Source organism: Psittacula echo (genome assembly GCF_963264785.1).
Source record: "Psittacula echo genome assembly, chromosome: 18".
Taxonomy (NCBI): Eukaryota; Metazoa; Chordata; class Aves; order Psittaciformes; family Psittacidae; genus Psittacula; species Psittacula echo.
In genome coordinates this window covers 4,530,219-4,549,328 of record NC_137754.1, presented here as the reverse complement: position 1 = coordinate 4,549,328, position 19,110 = coordinate 4,530,219, and the positions used below count along the sequence as shown (strand labels likewise).

Below are 19,110 nucleotides of genomic sequence, written 5' to 3'. Positions count from 1 at the left end.
CTGCTTTACACTAGAAGACGACCTCAGCCCAAAGCTTCTTTATTGAATTTCCAAGTTTTGGTGTAAAATCTAAGTGGGTTTAATGACAGATAAGACTCTCCCCGTCACTGACTGTCTGGCTGGAGTTCTGTAGGATCTTTTTGAGTCACTGGGTGTCAGGTCTTGGGAATGATGCTGGTTTTGCAGGAACTTGAGCCTCTGGATAGATTCCCTGGCTCTGCCTTTTCCATTTTGCTTTAGACACGTTCAGCTTTAGAGCCTGGGCCTGGAGGCTGGGCAGGCTGCTGTGGTTCTTTCACATTGCGTAGATTTGTGTGAAAACAAAACCAAAATAGCTCAGTGCAGTTGGACTTTGTTTTTTTGAGAGTGAAAGAAAGAGTTGGAAGCTCGCAGCAGCTGATTGCACACATTCAATAGCTGTGCCTGCATTGCTAACTATCGTGTTTAATGATGCTTAGCTAAGCCTCATCCTAACCGTGTGCTGGGCTGCATCCACAGCAGTGTGAGCAGCAAGTGGAGCTGTTGGAACGTGTCGAGAGGAGGCAATGGAGATGCTCCAAGGGCTGGAGCAGCTCTGCTCTGGAGCCAGGCTGAGGGAGCTGGGCTGGTTCAGCCTGGAGAAGAGAAGGCTCCTTAAGGGGAGGCCTTAGAGCAGCTGGAGAACCAGTCTGGATCCTGTAACACCCAAGCAGCCATAGCAATACATGCCTGATCAGCACAACTGATTGTAATAATGTCACTTGCTGCTAAAAAACCCCTCAGGAGGTGCATTTTACACACTTTCTGTGACACTGTGAGCAAAGCAAGCTCCTCCTCTGTGACAAAGCTTCTCCATCTGGAGGAGGAGGATCATCTGCCCAGATGATGGCCACTCCGTTTGCTCAAAACATGCTGATGCATCTGAATCAACCAGCCCATTTGTAGCAGTGGATTCACTTGGGTCAGGTATCTGACCCAAAAGAATCAGAGAAGATGGAAAATTTTCCATGAGTGCTGCTACTTTTGGAAAGGATTTTTTTCCCCTAATTTGAAACCAATTTTTCTGTTGGAAAATTACTTGCCACCTTTCTTTTTAACAGGATCACCGTGTGAGTGACATTTCCATTAGAATTACCTAATGGCAAAGCTCTTTCCAACTGAGCTAACCAAAATGTACTTTAGCATCTTCATCAGTGGCAATTTCTGAAGATTTGCCTTTCTCTCAATGCAGAGCTCTTACTGCCTCTTTCCAAATATTTCCCAAAACTTTGCTCTAGCATCTCCAGTTGTAATACTTTGGAAGGATATCCCAGGGGAGAAACGGAAGTCAGAGACTGGCTGCAAAAAGGACATGGGAAAAGCCAGTGATTACTTCAGACCTCATCCCTGCTCTCCTGCTTTCTGATAGAGCAGCAGCCCAAGCTGTGTGTGCACTCAGATGAAGTTGGGATTTGCACGATGGGTTTCCAGCAAGGAAACTGCAAACAGCATCTTATTTATAACAACTGCTGAGGACTGAGCTTGGGGATAAATTCCCGAGCAGCACTCAGCTGCAAGCCCCTTTCCAGCCATGGCAGCAGGAACAGGGCTCATTCTGGAGACAGCAGGGCTGGGGCTGCTGATTTCCCTCCTTTGGAGATGTCCCATCACGGTCTTTGTCCCAGGCTGGAACTGTAGTGGTTTGTTTTTCAGGCTGGTCTATTTGCAGTGGGATTTGTGGTTTCTGGAGGAAAAAAAAATAAAAATAAATAAAAAATTAAAAAAAAGGAAGAAACCAAATGAGTAAAATAAAAATAAAACCGGGCAGATTCCACGAGCTCCATGCTCCCCCATTCCCCTCTCTTCCCTCCTCCTCCTTCTCTCCCCCTCCCCTTCCCTCTCCTGGCTCTGTTTTCCTCTTCATGCCAATAACTAGAAGGCTGTAATTTCAAAGCTGCAGCGGCTTTCCCAGCGCCGGGAGGAATGTTCAAGTGCCTGGGATGTTTCCGCAGGGAGCTGCGCAGCCCTGCTGCGCTCTGCAGCCCAGCGAACTGGGGCACAAGGCAGGGCTCAGCCCTTCCCAGCAGCATGGGCAGAGGAGCATTAGGAATGTCATTCCAGAGGCAAAGCAGTGCTTTATCCTCTTTCCGTAAAACAGCTTCCTCATTGTGCATGTGAAGTCTTTGGGTTTTGAAGTTGCCATGTATTGTCTGGAAATAGGCTCATCTCAGCCTCCTTTTCTGCCCATGGTCTTCTGTCACCTTGGCATAAGCGAAAGGGTGGCTCCTTTTGGATGGGATGAGTTGCACCCTAAACTCCACTGAGTGCTCTGCTCCATGATCAGATGTGTCAGGCTCAGGCTTCACCCAAAAAGCTCGTTCCAGACAGAAATGATATGAAAGGAGGAGCAGACATTAATGTTAAAGGATTTTACAGAACTGGCTGTGATGTTTTCAACAAGATGTTTGATTTGATAAACCCAAAAGCTTTTGTGTAGAAACTTTTCATTAAATCAATTGATTAATTCATTTTTGATTAGATTAATTAAAACAAGAATTTGCAATTCCAAAAAATTATTGAAAAAAGTTCCAACGTGGAAGAAGGTCAGAATTTATACATTTAAAAACCCCAAGTTTCTGTTCAAAACATGGGTGTAAACACAATAGAAGGTCAGTTGAAATTAAAGACTGAAGTCATTAAAGGGATTACATACTATTTTCCTTGCCTCACCTGTGTATTTTCATTTTACAGTGAAATCTTTAGTTTCTACTCAAATCTCTTCATTTTGTAATGCAATTTCAGAAATATCAGCTGTTGAGATTGGAAAACTTTTCCCATCCCAGTTGCTTTTATTCCCATTCAATGTATCTTGTTCTTGCCTTGCTCTCTGTTCATTCCTCCTTTTCAGTTCTAGTGCATATAAGATCTTTCTCTGTTTTTACAGGCCCTCCTGTTGCAGGGACACAAAATGTGAATAAGACAACAGAACAGCAGCGGCCCCAGCCAGGTAAGTGTTGATTTTGTCCTGCTGCATTTCCTAGGTACTTAGATTTGTACTAGACCGGGTGAATACATGTGTCGAGCAGCACAGGACGAACGGCAGAGCCTGACAGGGAAGTCTCAGAGTAATGAGTCAACAGCAACCAAAGTGTTTCTATTTTCCTGCGTTGTCCTTCCCCATTCAAAAGAAACATCCTTGTTTCAGCACGAGCTGCATCTCCTTTGAAGCACCCCAATGTGCTGCGCTATGGGTGAGGAAGCAGTCAGGGGCATGGAGCTGTTGATGCTGCACTGGTGGAATGTCTGCTCTTTACCTCCTCACCTCGGCCACAGGGATGGTCAGTGGAAGTGTCTCCAAACAGAATCAACAGGGCTTCCCCTGCGTCAAAGAAAACCAAATAAGAAAAGTGAACCCTGTTGGGCAGCAAGCAGTGGTGTTTCCTGCTGGATTCCCAAGGGGCCTTTGAAAAGCTAAATACCACCTTCTCTGCTTTGCACAGCTGCGTTCTATCCCTTCTTTTTTCTTAGGGGGTTGGTTCTTTTGGCATCGATTCAATCCACGAGCAAATGCTATAGATCCAAATCACCAAACCCAGAGAGGAGCAAAGGAGAAGTGTAGAGATTAGGGCTGAGGAGGCCTCTGGAAAAGGGAAAGAATTCATTCCTAATAAATGCATTGTGAGGTTTTCAAGAAACACTCAGTCTCGTTGGAGCCACTGATCAAAATCCTGTTACTCTCATCTGTCTAATGCCCTGTTTGCTTCGGTAAGGGGGAGTTGGGTGAGCGTTGCATTCCCTCATCTCAGAGGGAAGCAAGCTCAACTGCTAACAAGTGAATTTGCAAATCTCATCTGCTGTCCAGCTCTTTTTATTAGGGGAAATATATTTGCTCCTGATTTGCCACTGTTCTACTATCCCACGCTTCTTTTTTTCACGTTTCATGTTTTCTAGCTGACACATAAGTGTAGGGTATGTCCAAAGAGATTACAGACTTTGAAAGCAGGCAAGTCTGAAAGCAGTGCCAGAAACACTGTGCCATTTGGGATTCCATAAATAATTAGTGGTTGTTTGCTAAAAAAGAAAGAAGGAACAACATCAGGTTTTGTTCCAGGCCCTAGGAGGACAGACAGTAAGAGTAAAGAAAGAAAATGAACATTTGAACTGGTTTGCAGAATAAGCAATAATGAACTGTCTTTTTCTTTTGGATAAATCAGTTTTTAAAATAGCTTTTATTGGGTCTTCTTTTTTTAGATCCCTATCAAATCCTGGGGCCCACTAGTAGCCGTCTTGCCAATCCAGGTGAGTTCACCTTTACATTGCAGACCACCACAATCAAACGGGTTAGCTACTGGATGAGTAGCTGTTGTTCTCTATCACCGGGGTAGCCATGAGAGACATTGACCATAGTAGCTGTGCTCTCATGAGTGCTTTTGCAAAACTCCTTACAGAAAAGTGAGGAAAGTGGTGCAACATCATCTTTGTCAGGACAAAATCACCATCCTGAATGTTCTCACCCAAAACTAGCATTCCCTGAGGAGAGTTTTATGGGGGACTTCAATACTGGTCTCTAAGATTCGCAGTACAGGTTAGTTTTTCACTGTCTGCTATAGATTAGCTGAGTGGAAGGCACAAAACACCTCTGAAAGTCACCATGTAATAACTGGCTGTAGAATATCATCCATAGAAAACTGACTTTAGGGAGTGAGACCTGGAGCGAATGTTGCTTGTACTAAAGAAACTTGTATGTGTTGAATGCTGGTAAGGAAACTTCCTCTTATGGCTCTTTACTGTGAGTATAACCACACCAAATAAAACCAGGAGTTACCTAGTCTGGGGAAGAAATAGTTTTATGTTACTCAGATCACCAACTGGAAAGAAAACTGTAGGTATGCGAAACAATATCCATGGAAAACAGTAAGAAACCAAGGAGTTGGAGTATCCTCTGTTAACTACACCCTGAAGAATTTTGCAGAGCAGTATGCTCGGGAAAAAGCCTGTTTATGAATAGCCCCAAGATTTTAAGGCCAAAGGCGACCATTATGAAATCTAATCTGACCTCAAACTCGCGAACAGAACAAAGGGTTGACTAACTTGTTTGCTGGGAACAGTTTATCCATTCCTACGTAGGGCTTTCTAAGGCTTGAAGGAGCAGTTCCCAGTAAAGATCGAGATAGTCCTTCTGTTTCCTGCCTTTGTCTTTGCTTTTAAGCAGGAAACACAATGTCATTTCCTTTCCTTTTTGGCTTGTGTCTCGCAGGGAGCGGGCAGATCCAACTGTGGCAGTTCCTTCTGGAGTTGCTGTCGGACAGTTCCAACGCCAGCTGTATCACGTGGGAAGGGACCAATGGGGAATTCAAGATGACGGACCCTGATGAAGTGGCACGGCGCTGGGGAGAACGCAAAAGCAAGCCCAACATGAATTACGACAAGCTGAGCCGAGCCCTCCGATACTACTATGATAAGAACATTATGACCAAAGTGCATGGCAAAAGGTATGCTTACAAATTTGACTTTCATGGCATTGCCCAGGCTCTTCAGCCTCATCCCACTGAATCATCGATGTACAAGTATCCATCAGATCTCTCCTACATGCCGTCTTACCATGCCCACCAGCAGAAGGTGAACTTTGTACCCCCGCACCCCTCTTCTATGCCTGTCACATCATCCAGTTTCTTTGGAGCAGCCTCACCTTATTGGACCTCCCCTGCAGGAAGCATTTACCCAAACCCCAACGTCCCTCGCCATCCCAACGCCCATGTATCGCCACACTTGGGCAGCTATTACTAGATGCTTTTGTCTTCAAGTGGCCTTTATCAGTCTGGTTGGACCTTTTCTTTACTTCTGGGATTTTTATGGGGTTTTGGGGGACCCTTAATGGATAATTGTGGCCTTTCTGGGGAAGAATTAAAACTGGATATTGGTTATTCCTGGACCAAACCTTTTACTTTTGTAACTTTGCCTCTTGTGTCTTGAACTGAGAGATGGATGCTTCTTTGGGCCAGTACTCTGCATTTTCTTTGGTTTTTAATGCTTATGTCCTCTGTAGGAATTGTCTATGAAGATTGTTTGCCATTACTTGGAACGATAATTAGCTTTTTGATGTGAGAAGTTTTTCAGGATTCAAAGGCTTTTGATGAGACATAGATCCAAGTGTGGGTCGTAGGAAAAGATGACTACATGGGGTTTTTTCTCGCTGTGGAGAGGGTAGGACACTTGACCATTCAGTGGAGGACATTGGGCTGCAGGGGACCGCAACTGGAATCTTAGCTTTAAGGCAGATGAGGATGTTCACCCAACTGGAAATTAAATATATATATATATATTCGTATATATATATGTACATGTATATTTTAAGAAGTAAAGGGCATTGAAGGAACTTTTCTAGAGTGTACAACTTCATTAGACTGTGTATTAACTCCAGAAACAGCAGCAACCAGAACAAAAAGTAACCTAATGTCAAGCACAGACATTCCTTGAAAGCAAAAGTGAAGGAAAAGAAATGACAGCAGGCCCCTGAGCTCTGCCAGAGCCTTAGGGATCGCTACAAGCTACCGATTCGCGAACGCTGTGCGTTTGTCAGACCGTCATCCAAAGGGTCAACAAATCAGAAGGCAAATTACTGTATAAATTATGCAGAGTTATTTTTTTCCCTATATCTCACAGTTTTAAAAGGAAGAGTGAATAAAACGAGTTGACCTCGGTCACAAATGCAGGTTTGTTGTTTTTTTTGTTCCTATCAGCTCAGTTGTTTGTGGGTTGTTTTTGTTTTTGTTTTAATGTAATTTGTACATCTTTTCAATCTGTACATTTGGGCTGGAGCTTTGTACTTTTTGCTAAAAAAAAAATAGAAAAGAAGAGAAAAATTAAGACAGGAGTAATGTATCTGTTGGGGAGAGCCTTGGTCCTGCAATTGGATCCATAATGACCCCCAAAGTAGCCAGAAACCTTCCAGATTTCCCTGGGTCTGTCTAGATGAGAGTTTGTTCTTGCATTGGCCTGGCTGCAAGTTAACTCCACTTAGTTTGCATTGAAGCAGATTGAAAGCATGTAGCAGCAACTGTTTAAGCAGTTTGAATGGTTCTTTGCGCCAAAATCTTCAACTTTGGAAAGATCTTAACCACTTCATTGACAAAATTATCCAATATTTCCCCCAACACCTTTTGGAAAACTCTCACCAGGGCTTTTCATTTCCAGTTTAAACATTCAAAACCTCTCAGCCATCTCTCATTTTGCATGTTAATTTGATGATCCACAAACGGCCATAACGAGAAGGGTAAACCACAAGCATTTGTGTTTTAGAGCAGATGTCTATGGGGGGGTGAGACTTCCATGTACAACCTATTAGCTCACTTGTATTGACTGGCAACCAATTAACAGGATCACAAATATCTAGACATAACCTCTGGGACTCTGTGTGGGTACAAGATTTGGTCCATGTGCATCTGATTGCAGGACGGGAGCCTCAAACCAGAACGTTATAGTCTGCTCATAACTTTAAACAGAAGCACTGATGCCATTATTTAACAGAATGGAAAAATCAGATCGAGCTAATCAGTTTACGTCTTAGTGCTTTCGGGGTGTTTATAAGTAACATTACTGCAATAATCGCAAAATCTAAGTATGAAGAACTTACCCGTTGAAATGGGGCTTTTGCTACTATATATATGCAATGTACTTTTTGGATATTAAAATATATATAATTTTGCAAGCTATTTTGGTGGGGTTTTTTTTTAAAAACTGTATTAAGTGTTACAATGAAACTGTTGTATGAGGAGGATGATGTAAAAAAAAATGTGACAAAATAAATGGTGGTTTTCTTCTCTAAGGCATCATATTGTCCCACTCTCTCCCTCCCCTCTCATACCTGCAGATAAAGCATGATCTTTGCCTCTAAATTAAATAGAGCTAAAAAGGAAAGCAAACCAGCTTCATAGTAGTTATAATCCATCCTTATCGCTATGAAACAATATCAACCTCTTAGTCCAGAAAATCCATGTCTCTGGAGCTGGTGTTTGTCAGACAGAATTCAGCTATTCAAGTGTCTAAATCCGAAATTCAGGCTCCATCTTTTGTCCATGGAGAGAGAGAGGGAGAGACACAAGGTGGTAGAGCAGCCAAAGCTTGAGGAGGTGAAGTGTCTTGCACAAGGACAGTGGCAGGCCCCCGTGATGGGGTCCCAGCACTGTGTTGGGAGCCATGACTGCCCCAACAGACATCTCCATCTCTTTGCTCCTTAGAGTGCTTGAGAAGCCATTGACGCAAGGTAGATGTGCAATGCTGAATGTATCACCAGCCTGCCTGCTCATGTTTCTCACCTATCCCCAAACCTCAGGGAAAGCCAGTGCTCCAAAGCACTCCTGAGATGGAGTAAGAGGCTGCACAAACAAGCACTGCCAAAGAATCTTCTGATTGTGTATAAAGGTCAAGCAAAGGCACTTCCTGTATTTTTGCAGACGCACGGTGGTCCTGAGAGATAGCTTGATCTTTCTGCCGATTTGATAAACCCTTAGAAACACATAACTGCACAAGCACACCATTTCCTTCCTCCACACACAACCTTTTGTTGCTTGGTTTCTAGTACAATAGCTTTCGCTGGCTTGATTAGCAAGCCTGGGCTCTGAAAAAGAGTGATGTGAGTGTGTTCAACCACCACAGAGCTGCTCCCTTTGTGTACTCAGCCATAGTTGCTCAATTTAGTCATTAGAGCGAGTGGTTTTTTGCTTATCACTATTGTTTTTACTATAGCTCTATCCAGATTCGTCCTGGCTATGCATCATCAATAGAAATATCAACTGGTTTATTTGAACATGGTGTGCCTGCCCAGTTGCCAGGAATAGGAACATCTGAAGACTGGGGTTGCACAGACAAGTCAAAAGGCAGAATCTGCAGGTTATCAGGGTGCAAAGATGTCTGAAAGCAGCACTTGGCCAGCAGGATCCTTGGTGAAAAGACTTGAAAACAACCAGCGATTTAGGAAGTGTCTGTTCCCAACTTGGAACATCTCAAAGGAGCCCAGACTGAGGTGGAAGGTGATCAGCAGCATCCATAGGACAGCTCCTTTGTGTTTCCTTTCAATGCTTCTCTTCAGGGTACTTGGTGGTATTAATCTTTGCTAGGATTTGTTAATATTCAGCTTTAGGTAGTTTGCTGCATACAGCGGGCTGCATTCCCATGGAATAAAGAGATCTTGGAGCAAAGAGATCTCACATCAGTCTGCCAGACAGCCTCAGACTGGTGAGGCACTTCCCAGGCACCTTTTGGCTCTTTCATAAGAGCTTATTATTCCATTCCTCAGGTAAAGGACAAGTAATAACACACAGATGGGAGCAGCACACCTGTACCCTGATAGCAGCCCGACTTTGCCATCTTGGAAGCTTTAGGGGTGATAACAGGGGGATCCCCCCTCACAACCCACGTTTCTGGGACAACAAGGAATTTGATGGTACTAATGCTACTTCTTGCTTTTCCCAGGAGAAGGCAGATGGAGCTCAAATATTTCAGGCTTAAGTCAGAAAAGTTACCAAACAGATGGCTGGGATCACGTGGTTGTGAGCTGTGAGTCAACAGGGATGGCAGAAAACCTTCTCTGCATTGAAGTTCAGAATTCAAACCTCACCAGGAAGCTCAGCTCTCATTGAAAGCAGTGGTAATTTAGCTATTGATTTCTAGTGATGGAGTATTCACCCAGTATTTCTGTTCTCCTCCCCAAGCTCAAACAGGGAATGGGATCTAGCTTAAATATGCCAAACTAGAATGAGCTTTACATTTCACCTCCTATAAACAGATATTGCCTATAATCCCTGGATGCCAGAACCCATCCTCTAGCAGCTTAACTGCTTTTATATACCTAAGAGTTGTACCCAGAGGGTGAATTTCCAAACAGCTGCAGATATCCAGCATGTATCTAATGCAAGGAAAAGGGATTTCCACATGCCAGGACCTTCCCATTAGCAAAGAGGTGGAAGCATTTCTCATACTGCTGCCCAACAAGCCTACTCCAGAACTCATGGGATGTCAGCCACATGGGACGTTTGCCATAAATTCTGTTGGTGCAAATATTTGATGTGAAACTGGACTTGTCTAGTAATATCTCATGTTATTCTTACCATTCACAATGAGAGCAAATGACTATGGTGAAGCTTTGTATTAAACATATGTTTAATTACAGATGAACCTACCTGCTGTTTCCCACCCCTTCCACCAGCAGAAAAGAGCCATTGGTCCATAAATTCCAGGTTAAAGGAGCCAGCTTTGCTTTGTTGCACTATTACAATAATAGCCATTTACTGGCTGCTTTGCTGGGCAGATAGAGTATTTTTAATGACCTCTGTGAAATGAGTTTGTTCGACTTCAGCCTGCTTCCTAACAAAGGATGCTCTCCCACATCAAACTGAGCATTGCTGCATTTGGTGTTAATTAGAGCTGTAAGGGGACTGGGGTTTATAAATTCACTTCAAAGACCCTATTTGTGGACTTTTGCACGATACCTAGCATAACATCCATGTTACGATTCGCATTTGTAAAAGCAGAACTCCTGGCAAATAAAACTCAGACTTTTCCATCCTGTTAGAAAAGAACTAGGAGACAACTAAGGTCACACAAAGAATTCCACGCAACATGTCATTTACCTTGCGTGTAGTGATTTGTTTCATCTACAGAGGTAGAAATCCCTGCACGTGTAATGGGGCACTGTGCAAACAGGTGTGATTGTGATAGTCATTGTTTACACCTGAACAGACCCTTCAATCAGTATAAACAGCTGCAGCAGATAAGTAGGAAGGTTTTGGGGTAGGGGAGGCTCTCTTAGAGTAGGGCAGTTAGATGCTCTTTGTTTAGGAGCAGGCAAAAAAGGATGGAGGTAGGTTATTTTTTATTTCGAGTTGTATTGCTGAAGGAGGAAGGATGACCCAGGGCCTCTAGAGGTTTAATGTGCAGCTATTTCAACACAAGAGCTTGCTTCTTCCTTTCCAGGAACTGCTTCGAACTTGTTATTTACTTTGGCTTTTTGTTAACTTGCTGTCTCCTGGAGCTGTAAAGTCTGATCCTGGAGCTACTTTAACTTCCCTGCTGCTGCAAAGCCCGATGTGCAAGTCAAAGGAGTCTCCTCTGCTACAGGCTGGTGGAGACACATCACACCACAAGTGGGGATGAGCAGCAGCTCCAGCCCTTGGGGAGCACAAGGTGGGTTTTCTGTCTCTGTGTGTCTGCTGGTTGTGCTCTGGCTGTTGGAAGGTGGTACCTGCCATAACCTGACCACCTCACCCTTAGGTTTTCTGTCACCCCCAAGGCCTGTAGGGCTGATGTACCATAGCGTTAAGCTGAAACAAGTGAGAGGTGGAGGGTAAGAAACTTCTGGGGGTGTGTGTGTACTGCAGCTGTCTATGTGGGAACCTCACAAAGCTCTGGGCTGGGCTCTGTCCTCTCAGTGTTTTGGAGGAGCAGGGATCGGGGGCTTTGGAGTTGTTGGCAAAGCTCCTGGCATAGGAGCACGAAGGTATGGATGTGATTTGGGCTTCTAGATATTGTCAAGAGATAAAATGGCTCTATAGAAGTGAATCCTTTGTGTGAGTGTCTGTAGGCTCGGTAATGTACCAGGAACACTTCCAAATCCAAGGGGAGCTTCATCTGAGCAGATGCTTTTGGGCACTGTTGCAAAACTAACAGAGAGCTGGAACTCTCAGCTTTCCCTAGGTGGCCTGTGTGGCTGCTTTCGTTAATGCTGGGGAAACTGAGGCTCAAGGCAGAGAGTGGTGACTTGCTTGAAGCGACAGAAGGGTTGCCTGTGGAGTACAGGTCTCCCCAGACCCAGCCTTGCTGTTCCTAACTCTCCCCACCTAACTGCAGTCTCTGCTGAGGGTGCTTTAGATGTTTACAGCCCCCAACCCTCCACTTCCACATCACCTCTGAATTCACTGCAGCGAGTTTCAGTCTCCCAACACTTCTGTGAAGTGGCTAAATATATCCAGCCAGCGGAGCTCATGCCAAAAGCAAGTCACTAAATGCATTAAACTTTGTGTAATAAAACAAGGAACAGCCCCAATAAATCCTGGCTTTGCGCTTTCAAGGCTGCCATAGCTCGCATTGCTCGGTTCGCCGCCCTGCCGAGGGTTGCTGCGTGCGCGGAGCTGGAGCGGCGCAGCTCATACGGAGGTAAGGGGCTGCCATCCAGCGGCAGCAAGGCAGAAGACACGGTAGGGGATCCTTCGCATCCCCCCGATAGCACCCCTGCGTGGTCTCTAGCATCCTAACCCGCCTCGGGAGTGGGTTGTCCTAATAGAATAATGCCGTGACTTTGCCCCTGCAAAGCTCGCTTGGGATCCGGTCATCTCGCTTGGGTTTTAATGCTTCCCAATGCTTAAGTGTGGCTAAAACGAGTTGCGAAGTGCGATTTGTCTCATTTCCAGCCTCCCCTTGCTTGTCCCTGCAGCAGGAAGAATGTGTCTTGTGTAGCAGTGAGTTTGTTCAAGTCCCAAGTTTCCCCTGCAGATGCTTCCACCACAGGAATGTCATCTTGGCCTCACGAGACATGGTGTGTATTCCAGCAGCCGAGTAGAGGGGCCTTTAGCCTTCCTCACTGACATTGTCTATGTGATTTAGGGCAGGCTGCAGTGAGAAGCTGTAGGCACACACACTGACCAGAGAGTTTAGGAACCTCCTCAGCTTCCCCTGTCCCTGCTGCAGCAGGGGCTCTGCTCACATTCCTTGTGCTGTGGTTTCTCCCCGCTTGTGTGGGGAACAGGAATTGGGCCAGCACCAGGACAGCTCAAGGCGGGGGTGAATTGGAGGGGGCAAAATAAAAGGGAAGGGGAAATAAAGGCTCTTCCCGGCTGAATTTGCATGAGTCTAACCACATCAGTTTGCTGCCTGGGGAGAGGAAAGAGGATGTGACACCTCAGCTGCTCTCACTAGTCAGGGCTTTGCATGCTGCTGATTTGTTTATGGGTGAGTAGCTGACTTTACAAGGAAGTGTGTACATGCAGAACTTATCGGGGCAGTTGTTGCTGGGAGCTAGTTAGCAGTGGTCTGCCACATTCCAACAATGCAAGTCATTGGGAGGAGTGGGATTTAGGGGTCTCTTTTCACCAGTTACTACCAAAGGCGGCGTGGAGGCAGCTAACTAGCACATGTCAGCTTACTAAAAGCAGTGACTTTAATTCATGGCCCTTTCTCCAGCAGTCAGCAGGATGCCTTATTCATTTGCCAGCAGGAGGACAAATCCATTTCAAAATGATTGAAATATTATGCACAGCTTGAATGAATGTTTAAAATAAATACAGTAGAAGAAACATGTTGTTTGTGAAATGAGAAGATAAATTAAGTTTAGTGCAGACACATTATTCCCAAGCCTAGCTGCTTGGCTGACACTTCCACAACCTTAATCTCGCAATAAGTACATGGTCTGACTTCTTCTGAAGAAGAAGAGACAGGACTTTCTCTTCAGTCCTTTGCTTTGTATTGGGTAGGCTGTTGGCCTCCATATTCCATGCTGAAAGGGCTAATTGCTGCTGGGGCAGTATGGACAGACAGGGAGAGAGAAGAGAACCCGAAGGCTTCAGATGTAGAAAAGGGCTTTGTTTCCAGTATCGGGTCTGTGGTTCCCTCCAGCCACTTCTGCTCAGCAAGATTAAGTTTATTTTCATCCTCTCAACTGAACTTTCTTTTAATGGCAGCAGGGGTGACAGCCCCCAGAATAGATTTCCTATGGAGTCTGTCCTGAGCGGCCCCGTGTGCCACATGTCTCCCGATAAACCCTTTCTCCCTGCTGTGAGCCTTTATCTCTGTGGTGACAAACAACCCTCTCTGGACAGAAAGAGGAAATTCCACTCATTGTTCTCTTGCTGCTGGGCTCTGACTGCAGAGCTCTATCTCCTGCCTGGTGCAGGGCTGGCAGGCGTTTCCTGGAGTGACAGTCAGCAGGAGGCTGACGGGAGGGATGAGGGCTTTGTTCCGAGATTCCCAGTTAGGTGCCGGTATGATCCTCCCAGCCATGGCCTTGTCACCTTTGGATCTGTCCCCCTCATATCTTCTCTGTTCATGCAATAGCCAGTTCCCCCTCTGTAATGCCAGAACATGTGTAATAATACAGCCACCCTTCCCCTATGGTAGGCAGCACAACAGTGTTTGAGGCAGGTGCAACTGTCCCAATAGAGTGAGCAGCCGGTACTCATCCTTACAGTGAGATCAAGCATATTCTACTTGAGTTGTGGCAGCACTTAGGGCTTCTAGAGATGCACTTGTGCTGTAGTGACACAGAACAAACAGTTAAAAAGCTGTGTCATGAAGAACTTGGAGGTTTGGGATTTTGAGGTGGCTTTCTGAAGGCGGTGCCTGAAAATGTGTTGTTTAGGGACCCTTTGAACTCTGGAGGTGTACACCACCTGTCAGACAGGCATTGGAGTAGGATTTGTTTGTTTATGAATATCCCAAACCAGCTTTACTTAAAGAAAATGGGAATCTTTCCTGTCTCTTCACTGCATACCTGGGTTTGACCTTTTAAAGGGATTTCCCATTGACTTGCTTTTCTGTACAGTGAAGATCATCTTTCTGCTTCTATTAAGGGCATTTTGGTGTATCTTTCCTCCTGGGGGTAAGAGGTAACTTGAAATCCTGGAGTCCTGACAGTACTGCTTTCTAGGGAAATCGCTCACAGGACAACTGTACAGGAAGCCTAGAAAGGAAATGTAGAGCAGCTCTGGAAGGACTGAGCAGCATAGTAGCCTTTTGGTTCAGACAAGCCTGGGGCTCTTGAGACTCCATTTCACTTCACTGCTCCCTCCTAGATTTCTACAGATGGCCATTCACCACAGTTTGGTGTGCCATTCGGAGTGGAGGATGGCACAACTGCCCTTCCAAGATACACTGATGGTTGGAGGGGCTCCAATGCTGTGGTGGTTGGGCCTATAAAAGTACTTTTTCAGTTGACAGCATTAGTTTGCAAGGTTTCAAGACCAGTACACTTATAACATGTGAATGACCTTGAACGTGTTAGCTGCTGGTTCAAGCATTCTATAGTTCCAGCCATAGTGCAGCCATTTCCAGTAACTGATGTGTGATGAGAACAGAACTCTGCGCTGACCTTTTCATCTAGAAGTGAAGGGTGTAACAGTGACACATGGAAGAGAGGAAAGATTGAGACTGTTGAGAATTGGCTTTTAAAGTGCTTTAGTGGCATAAGTGTTCATAACATTATTCTCTGTACAGTGTAAGTACTTTCTGTCCCATGTTACAGATGCCAAATCTGAGATATGTACTGAAGTGATTTGTTCTGAACCAACAAAGGAGTTGATAATACACTGGGACTGAGACCTGAACGCTCTCGGTTCCCGGAGTTTGATTTCCATGCTCACATTATGTTCGTTAGCAAAATAACTTTGTCTTGTCATAATTTGACCTGTTCAATTATAAAACTGCTCAGTCCAGCAGCGTTTAAAAAGGCACTTCCATTTTACCACAGCGTTGAAAGCAGATGAGCTGCATTACATCATTGGGAAGGGTTCCCCCAAAACCTCTTCCTTTGGTCTGCCACTTGGACTCTCAGCAGAAGAAATAGTTGGAGGGGGGAGAAAAGGCTGTGAGGAAGTGGAAGTTCACCAAGAAGTTACTGAAGCTTCTTGTTGCATTTGAAACTTTGATGTCAACAATCATACCCCAAAATGTTCACCACTGCTTAGCTGACACTGAGCAGGACTTGTTTCCTGTAAGGATGCACATCTTGCTGTGGTGAGAGGGATGGTTTGGAACTAAATGTGAAGCCACTGTTGGTGGGAGGCTCCATTGCTGTGTTTTTGTTTTAACAAGACCTTTGTGCTTCAAAGGAAAAGATAATCTGTGTTTGCAGTGTGGATACATCTAGAGCTGGGAATTTCCTCTCTCTTTCCAGTGGATGCTTTCCTGCCAGATGTGAAGCAGCGTGTTCTTCACCTCCCCTTCTTTCTGGCTTCAGATGTTTCCCAGTTTCACAGTTAGCCATCTCCTGGGGAAGTGAAAGAAGAGTATCTGAAGTGACACAGGAATAAGCCGCAAAATTCCTCTTCTCCCATAGCAGGTCTCTGCTTCTCCTTGTTTTTTCACTTTCAGTTTCCATTTGGCTATTTTTCCCTGAAGGAATCTAGGGCTTTCACAGGAGAGAAGTCATATTTTAGAGTTTTAGATGCAGCAGAATGGCCCAAGCTTCATCTTTCCTAGCTTCACCAGCATGCACCATCCCATAATGCTCCATTTTGGTAGATGTACCAGCCTTCAAAAAAAGAAGGGATAGTTTCAAAGTGTTCAAAAGTGCTCAAGTATTCCAGAGCCAGAGAGTCTGCTTTCATAGATACTTTGGCAACCAGAAATATACATCTGTTGAGGTTTTGGCTCCTAAGTCTCATAGGTTGCGATAGCTTTGCCTTCTGCCTCCCCTTTTCATATTCCTGTTCCAACAGCTATGTCTTTAACATGTCCTAAAGTTTCTCTCCATCTTTTCAGGCTTTTTAACAGACTTGCCTGCCTCTGGGAACTTAAGTGAGTTAGGCATTCCAACATAGCAGCTTCATAAAATGTCCCATTGGTATAAAAATAGAAATTCTATGAAATACATAGTGTTCTGGCGATCACTGGTATTCTGTTACCCTTTGATTTGAAGCTTTTGAGAAGATAAATGCTGTTTTAGAGTAAAACCAAGCCTGTGTTCTTTTCTGTTTTACTAAGTTATTAATCCTCTCAAGACTGAATTCATTATGAACAACGCTACTGTCCCACGAATATCTGGAACTACATTTTAGTGTCACTTGTTTCGCTAACTTCTGACAAGACAAACCCAGGATTGTCATAACCTTTCTTCTCTTTGGCTTTAGCTTCTTTCTCATTGTAGAGACAGAAGGCGCAGTGGGGAGTCTCCACAGCCACTGTCTTGCTGAAATTCTGGAAGTCTACTCTGTATTTCCCTTCTTTGGTCTTGGACACAATGGGAGCAAAGCGGTAACCCCAGAGCACCTCCTCTGGAATGTAGGATGTCCTCACTTGGCAGGTAGCGCTTGTGGCTTCAACAGTGCCATCTAAAAACACCACCAGTTCAAAATCTTGCTGTAGAATGGTTTCTGCTGCCATATGGAAGAATGGGCTGTTTTTATCTATGATATGATAAATAGTTAATGGGGAAATGAAAAAGAGATTTTCATTGCCAGCATCAACTACAAATTCTATGTTGACCTGGTCCAAAATGATTGTTTCTCCTTCTGGGGTGATGGTGGTCTTGAGAAGCTTTCCATAGATGTGACTGCCAATCAGCAGGCTCTTCCTGAGGTTTGCTACCCGAATAAGGAGGCAGAGCTTCCCACCACGTTTGCTGATGACAGCGTTCTTGCTGAAGGTGATGGTCTTAGCCCGGTTTTTAGACCTCGATATCTTGGCCAGGATGGCACCACACATAAAAGAATTGATGATCACCCCCAAGATGGACTGGAAGATGAGCAGGAAAATGGCAGTGGCACACTGCTCTGTGACACATCTGAAGCCATAACCGATGGTTACCTGGGTCTCCAAGGAGAACAGGAAAGCTGAAGTGAGGCCATTGATATTGTCAACACAGGGGGTGTGATTTATGGAAGGGTTGAATTCTGGCAGGTCTTTGTGTATGTATGCCACGACATACCAGAGGAGACCAAACAGAAACCAGCTGCCTAAGAATGCTGAAATGAAGATAGTCATTTTGTATCTCCATCTGAGATCCAGGATAGTTGTCCATATATCAATCAAAAAGACAAACCTTGACTGTTCTACGTTGCCAAACTCTATGTTACACCTTCCATCTTTAGAGACAAGCCTCGCTCTTCGCCGGCTCCGTTCTCTGATGTGGCTGGCAAAGCGTTTCCGGAGGTAGCTGAACATTCCCTCTGCTGGTAGTGTTCTGGAAAGTAAGAGAGAATAAAGGTTATGGGTAATGCAGGTTTCGTTTATACCTGCAGGCAAGAAGCAAAGTCTGATGATGTCCCAAGACACTTGTTTAGGAAAAAGGATTTGCATGTTTTCCCTCAGCTGGTGGGGAAAAGTTCCAGTAAGTAGATGAGGAAAGTACCAGTTTCTTGCCTAAGGAGCATTCCAGCAAAAAGTTATTGTTTTCCCTTGCTCAGTCAACTGTTAATATTGTCCTCTGCTTAGTTGAGTAGGAGGAGGCACAGAGAAGCAGGTAGCTGTCACGGACATAATACATTGGGAGAACTGATGGGGAGCGGCTGGATTTTGTGGCGGTCTTGATGCCTTTTAGAAGATAATGTGAAGACTAAAGGATCAGATTCAGCGATCTATCCTTAAAGGAAAGGGTAGCTCTGTGTCCCTATTCATTTTGTTCTTTATGCTTGGCCATGTTAACAAGAGACCCAGGGAATAAGAAACAGTGATGGAGAAAATACTACAGATGTGTTCAGACTCAAATTTGGATCAACCTCCACTGGGAAAATTGCCTGTCTTAGCATGACTCAGACATGCAGGCCTTGGGAGAGGCTGATCCACTGGCAGGTTAGAGGTTGCCTGCTGTGCTCATCTAGGTTTTAATTTGGACACCAGATTTCTGCTTAAAAACAACTGAAATTAACCACTTGAATGGAAAATAGTCCCACTGCAGTCTCACGCAAAGGATATTCTGAGTTTCCTGTGTCTAAGGGTAGTGTCCTCAGACATGCAGAGACCTGACCGTTTTGGTGACCTACGTTTGCTATGGATGATGTTTTCTTTAGAAGGACCTGGACTTGAGCGCATCTCAGATAGGAGGCGCTGGGGGCTTTGTAGTTGTTTGCTACTGTCACTTTACAGCTGCATTACCCTTCCCAATAGAAGGTGACACAGCCTTTTATTGGGAAACAGCCCTTAGGAATGATGTTTTCAGTCAAGCTACAACTCTTACCTAAAACCCTGCATCATATCGCTGCCCCACCCAGGCTTCCTTTTTGGCTAGGAGCAAAGTGCTGAGGCTCAAACAGTTGTCAAATGCGCTGCCCTAATTTTACTTGATTTCAGGGGTAGTAATGTGCTGGAATATCTGTGGCGAGAGTAGTTTAGCTCCCTTAAGCCCTAACTTTATATCTCCAGAATGGGGATAACCCACAGGCGTGTAGTGGATTAGACATACTGGTGTGAGTTATGTAGTGTGAAATTTGTCTCATTTTACTAAAGCAA

General features: G+C 44.7%; 2 protein-coding genes across 2 annotated transcripts in view; one reads left to right on the top strand and one right to left on the bottom strand.

Annotated features, from left to right (window-relative positions):
- FLI1 (Fli-1 proto-oncogene, ETS transcription factor) overlaps window positions 1-7,743 on the top strand; it is a 65,365-nt gene extending 57,622 nt beyond the window's left edge. Inside the window, exons 6-8 of the mRNA XM_080631556.1 lie at window positions 2,903-2,965; window positions 4,210-4,257; window positions 5,216-7,743. Of these exons, the coding sequence (XP_080487682.1) occupies window positions 2,903-2,965; window positions 4,210-4,257; window positions 5,216-5,745 (641 nt within the window). The 3' untranslated portion in view covers window positions 5,746-7,743. The remainder of the gene's footprint in view (window positions 1-2,902; window positions 2,966-4,209; window positions 4,258-5,215) is intronic.
- An 8,967-nt stretch (window positions 7,744-16,710) lies between these two features.
- On the bottom strand, window positions 16,711-17,826 carry KCNJ1 (potassium inwardly rectifying channel subfamily J member 1; the record flags this gene model as incomplete). The annotated part of the gene is made up of 1 exon (XM_080631527.1): window positions 16,711-17,826. One exon carries the CDS (start codon window positions 17,824-17,826, stop codon window positions 16,711-16,713), a length of 1,116 nt encoding a protein of 371 aa, XP_080487653.1.
- Window positions 17,827-19,110: the final 1,284 nt, after the last annotated feature.